Raw genomic sequence first — 5,583 nt, 5'->3', positions numbered from 1 at the left:
CCACATGCCTGTGTGTCCTCGCCCTGCCCAGAGCACCGCCACCCGCCACCCACTCGGTCCAGGGCCCAGGGCCACTGTGTGGGGGCCGAGTTCTGCTCCTAGGGAATCCATGGCCCTGGGGGTGGAGGCAGCTTCATCAGGGCCTAGCTTGGTGCCCAGTCACCCTCAGGGGTGGCCTTGGGGCTGGCACAGCCCAAGAGAAAGACACCTCCCCCGTCCCCACCCAAGCAGCCCTCAGACAGAAGGTGGCCATCTGGAGGTGTGACGTGAGGAGGGCAGTAGTTCACTAAGGGGAGCTGGTATCGGCCATTTGTGTGGCCCCCAGAAGGCTGTCCGGAGAGCAGACAGAGTCAGAATGGCTGGAGGATGGGTGGCTGAGATTTGTTTGTTCCCTGATCAGATGAGAGTGGATGGGAGGGAATCTGGGAGGGAGATGCTGAGGAGTGGGGGGCTCCTTATGTTTGGGCGGTGGGGGCTCCGGGAAGTTTGCTCCAGATGCCTGCCCACCCCCTTCCCTGCACCCTGGCCTCTGTCCGGGGCAAGATGGGTGCCACTGTGATCACTCTCCTCCTTCCCCACACAAATGTGAGTCCCACCGGGACCAGAGCCCTACCTGTACCAGGTGCCTGTCAGGTGGGGTGTGTGGGATCGGGGTGTAGGTGTCACATAAGCCAAGAACATTCCACAGTGGTCTGGGACGGTGGTGAGTCAGATTCCCAGCCAGAGGGGCTGGTGGTGTGGAGGGGCCTGACAGGTGGTAGGTAGCACCTGTCAGGTGGGAGGTGAGCAGGTGTGGACACAGGCACAGGAAGGACCCACTGGTGGTATCAGGTGAGTTGTGAGGAGAGCCCCCAGGTTCTCTCTGGGTCACATAGCGGATAGCTGTTGGACTAAGGTTCCCACCACCCAGGAGATCCACACCTGGGGTCCTGTGCCTGCCTGATTTCACACGGAGGCTGTCTCAAGAGAGGAGGTCAGAAGTCACCAAAGCAGGGGCCACAGGGCGAGGTAAGCGCAGGACCACAGCTGCTTAGGAGGAATGGAGGCACTGATGAGTACACAGACCCACATCCAGGCCCTCAGTGACCAGGGAGGCCCTGCTGGCTGCCTCTGCTGCCTGGCTGGTGAGGACCAGGTGGCCCTTGGGTCGGCTGTAGGCAGAGCCTGTTTTACAAAGAAAAAAGCTCTCAACCTGCATCAGTTCTGAGACACTACTGCCAACGTGGGGCGGGGGTGGAGGCAGCAGTGACCCCCCCCCCCCGCCGCCCTGCTGCCAGTCAGGCTAGGGCTCCAGGGCCTGCGGCTGAACAACACACAGGTTTGTCAGTAAGAATAATAACACAGCTTTTATTGGGAGTTGGGGGTCTCGGGTGCCCTGTCAGATTATCAGAACATTAAAAATGGACTCAACATAAAATAATCCTGCAGACCCCTCCAGGACAGCATGGCCTGGCCCTGCCCTCCCCGACAGGTGCACCACCCCCCCCCACCCCACCTGGCATCGCCGAAGCCAGTCTCTGCACCCCCTGTGCCCCTATCCTGCACGCCCATGGCCAGCCCCTGCCAGGTGCCCCAACTGCCCACCAGGCCGTGAGGGTCTTATTTTAAGGCAGTCAAATTTTGCAGCCTGGCTCAAGGCCGGCTCCCAGGGCCACTGGGCAGCTAAGACCCTGTCTGGCCAGTCCAGCTCCAGACCCACATTTGTCCCCAGAGCCAGGGAGACCCTTCGTTGTAGCTGGACACAAAAGTGCAAACACGTGGCTCTTTCCTGCGTTTGTTAAAAAAAAAATAATAATCCGTAAAAACTGAGGCTTAGAGCCTGTGACGTCCATGCCCGTCGTGGCCCTCAGTCCTCACGGTGTCTTGGGGCTCTGGCCCCTGGCTCCCGCCGGCAGAGCGCACATCTGAGGCCTTATTGCTGTGCGCGGAGCTGGACTCGCTGGACTCAAGGCCCACGTGGGGTCAGGCAGGAGAGACGCAAGCTGGGCTGTCCAACTGGTTCCAACTGCCAGCTTTACCAATGCAGCATTTATTTTAAAATAAAATTAAATTAAATTAAAAAAGACAAATTGCATCACCAGGTAGTTTTCTCGATTAAGGGCGCGCCACGGCTGGGCAGCAGCAGCATCACACGGGGCCGTTCAAGGTGGCTCCTGCAGGTGGTGGTGCGTCCATCTTCCTGCAGGAAGACGAGCCGGGGGGGGGGTTAGAGCCCTTGGTCCCAAGGGTCCTGTCCGGTCCCCTTCCCCCAGCCTGACCGGCTCACCTGTCTTTTGTCGCTGTCCCCAGGATGGCTGCTGTGCATGTGGATGGGGCTGCAGTGGTGATGGCCGCTACAGGCCCTGTTGGAACCGCCCCGCTCAACACAGGAGCAACTGGCAGGGCAGCTGGGGCGGGACTGGCCTTGCCCGGGGCCGTGGTGGCCGCCACAGCAGCCTCAGGGGGGACAGCCACAGCTGGGGTGAAGATTGCTTCTGCAGGTGCAGGGGAGGTGGGGTCTGACAGCGTGCTGGCGGTGCACTCAGCCCTGTACCGGAGACACAGGCTCCAGTTACCTGGGCTCTGGGTTCCAGCGTGGCTCTGCGCCCCCCCACCACCCAAGTTCCACAAACACCAGAGATCACCTGCCTGTCCACCGAGACCTCAGACCTTCTAGGTAGTGCTTGCCCTGAGCTGGTCTCTCTCCAGACAGCTCCCCACCCCCACCCCCCACCCTGGCATGCAACATGCTCCCCTCAATACTTCCAGCGACCCTCACTAACTCTGCACCACACCCAGCCCACTTAAGAGAGCCCATGGGGGGCGCCTGGGTGGCTCAGTCGGCTGAGCGTCTGACTTCGGCTCAGGTCATGATCTCGCAGTTTGTGAGTTCGAGCCCCACGTCGGGCTCTGTGCGGACAGCTCAGAGTCTGGAGCCTACTTCAGATTCTGTGTCTCTGCCTCTCTCTACCCCTCCCCTGCTCACTCTCTGTGTCTGTCTCTCAATAATAAATAAATGTTAAAAAAATTTTTAAAAAGGCAGCCCATGGGCCATGTGCCCAGAAATGGTCCCTCCCGTAACTGGAAACGTCAAGAACCAGTGGCCTCAGGACACCAGCCCCAGTGCCGGGCTCTGGTCTTCACAGCCCTTCTTGCTGCAGCCCAGGAGAGCGAGCCCATGGCTCCTCCATTCAGCCCACACCTGCCCAGTGCTTGCTTCAATTACATATAAGGTCAGCTCCAACCGTACAAGGACCCCTGGGAGCCAGTGAGGGTGGGGGAGCCGCGGGCAGCATAAGAAACACCCTACATTAAAGCCTGGTGACCAGGTGTTGGCCTAGGTGGGCACAGCCTGAGGGCTCACCCACAGGCGGGCTGGGACCAGAGTCATGCAGGCAGCTCCGGAAATGGCCCACTTGCTTTCAGAACATAATTTGCTTCTCAGAGCAAAGCTGGTTTTTAGTCAGGGAAGTTAGGAAAAGAGGAAGAAGCTTTGAGACTTGCAATGATGCTGCACTTTGAGAAGGAATTAAACCCATTCAAGAACCATGTATGCCTTTAACCCAAGGATCACCACTCAGGGGCCTGGGGCCCTGCCTCCTTGCCTGGCCCCGCTGGCTCCTAGCTGTGCCCCCCGAGGGACAGGCCTTGTTGTCTGGGGTCCTGAGAACGAGCATGCTGTGAGCCAGAGCTGGACCCCCACCAATGGGATGGACTGAGCCCCACACCTGCGGGACCACCAGGGCTGGGGCAGCGGGCTGGGGGGTAGGGGGAAGGAGACTCCACGGCTGTTCCCGCTGTCACACATCTGGTCCTTGTCCTCTCCTGCTGGGGGACTGCCCCCCCTCGCCCCTGTAAGCTTCGGCTCCACCATCACCTTCTCTCTCAAGTGCCCCACTGGCCCCCAGTTCCCTATTTTCACAGCTCCTTATGCAGCTTGCCTCCCCACCGTGCCCAGCCAGGAGGGGTCTGTCCATCCAATGACGGATCCCAAAGGCCTGGGCCTTCCTGTGGGTGAAGGAGGGATGCGTGCAGGGGAGCTTGCAGGGAAGATACCCCCAGTCAGGACTCCTGTGACCCAAGGACATCCTCAGAGACCCTCCCTCCTGCTGTCTGAGAGGCCACGGCCCCTCCCCACCATCTGGGGCAGCCCCATCCCCAAGTCCCCAAGGCGGGACATTCAGTCCCTGTGCTCTCCCTGTGTGAAAAAGGCATCCCTGACCCCGAGCTTCCACTTAGACGAACAGGCATCCCTACCCCCCCCACCCCCCAAAAGTCAGCATCCTCAGGGTCACAGGGCCAGCAGGGCATTAGGTGAGCAGAGTGCTGGGGACCTAGGGACCCTGCACACCTGGGGACTGACGCAGGCAGCAGGGGGGTCTCCCGGCTGGGACCCATGCTGACAGTCTCCAAGGCACCTGCCATCTTCTGCTCGTCCTCAGTGTTGTCGGAAACCACTGGGGGGGCCTTCCTGGTGACACACGCGTTCCAGGCACATGGGGAAGCCGGGCCTACTACAGGACAGGGAGCTGAGGACGGAGGGGCCGCAGGGCGCGGCCTCAGGGTCCTTAAGCCCACACGTGCATCTGTGTATTTACAGGAACTGTACAAAGGGGCTCTCCTCCCCCAGGCCAGGAGGGCCCCCACTTAGCCCTGTGACTTCCAACTCCCTCTCGGTGTGGCTCTGATACCCTGTGGAGCTTCCAAGCCTGTCTGATGAGGGGTTCAGGGTCAAGGACCCTGAACAGGCCCCAGAACGGCCACTGAGGTGGCACAATGCACTCAGGTGACCTGCATGGAGAAAGCAAGGCCTGGGGAGACTGGCCTGGGTTGGGAAGGCCCTCACTGTCCGCCAGAGGCCCTGGCAGCACAGATGGGTGCAGGCCAGTGACATGCACACCCCGAGGGCTACCCGCCCTATGCGTGGGCCCTCTGGGAGATGTGCAAACCCCAGTATCACCAGGGGGACAGGGAGCCACAGTGGGGTCTTGGCTACATCCTCCCACTGCCTGTGCTCAGAGCCCCTCCTACTCACGGGTCCTCTCTGGGCCCTGGGTCAGGCTATCCTGGGCACCGCCGTGGCCCGTGTCCACCGGGGAGCTGCACCTGGGCCCCGACTCGGAGCTGTGGAAGGCAAGGCTGAGCCCCGGCCAGGGAGATGCCACCCCCAGAGGCAGATGGGGTGATCTCCTGGCCCGCCCCACCTCACCAGCAGAAAGGCTGGAAGTCGGTGAACTTGGCCCAGCCTTTTTCCTCCAAAGCCGAAGGGCTGGGGGTGCTGGATGCCCACACACCGGAACCCACATCCACCGCCACTCCTGGAACCGGCACTGGCGAGTTCACCGTCTCCTCAAATACTGCCCACGAGGCGCCTGCTGGGGGGAGACACAGCCGTCCAGGCAGCCCTGACCCACAGGTGAGCCCCACCTGCCTTCACAGCCCTGGGGCTCTGCAAGAAGTGCCGCAGGGCCTGCCTTTCCCGACAGGACCAGTGGACACCAGCCGGCCACCAGCCATGGCAATGTGGCAGAGTGACCTCGACAGGGGGCAGGGGGGCAGCCAAGATCTGGGCCAAAGCATCTGCTACCAATCCTGCATTGGCAC

At 61.1% G+C, this 5,583-nt stretch overlaps 1 protein-coding gene across 12 annotated transcripts in view; it reads right to left on the bottom strand.

The window, feature by feature from the left end:
* Nucleotides 1-1,319: 1,319 nt before the first annotated feature.
* PPP6R2 (protein phosphatase 6 regulatory subunit 2) overlaps nt 1,320-5,583 on the bottom strand; it is an 84,345-nt gene continuing 80,081 nt past the window's right edge. For 4 of the 12 annotated variants that reach the window (XM_045464884.1, XM_045464889.1, XM_045464885.1 and 1 more), the window contains 5 exons: nt 5,189-5,354; nt 5,015-5,103; nt 4,331-4,490; nt 2,267-2,527; nt 1,320-2,179 (listed from right to left, as the gene is read on the bottom strand). In XM_045464884.1, coding sequence (XP_045320840.1) covers nt 2,128-2,179; nt 2,267-2,527; nt 4,331-4,490; nt 5,015-5,103; nt 5,189-5,354 — 728 coding nt within the window. In that variant the 3' untranslated portion in view covers nt 1,320-2,127. Of the gene's footprint in view, nt 2,180-2,266; nt 2,528-4,330; nt 4,494-5,014; nt 5,104-5,188; nt 5,355-5,583 lie in introns of all 12 variants that reach the window. The other 8 variants (XM_045464883.1, XM_045464888.1, XM_045464894.1 and 5 more) reach the window with 4 other exon arrangements.

Source organism: Leopardus geoffroyi, chromosome B4 (genome assembly GCF_018350155.1).
Source record: "Leopardus geoffroyi isolate Oge1 chromosome B4, O.geoffroyi_Oge1_pat1.0, whole genome shotgun sequence".
NCBI lineage: Eukaryota > Metazoa > Chordata > Mammalia > Carnivora > Felidae > Leopardus > Leopardus geoffroyi.
The sequence above is the reverse complement of the archived record's forward strand: the minus strand, read 5'-3'. Positions and strand labels throughout refer to the sequence as shown.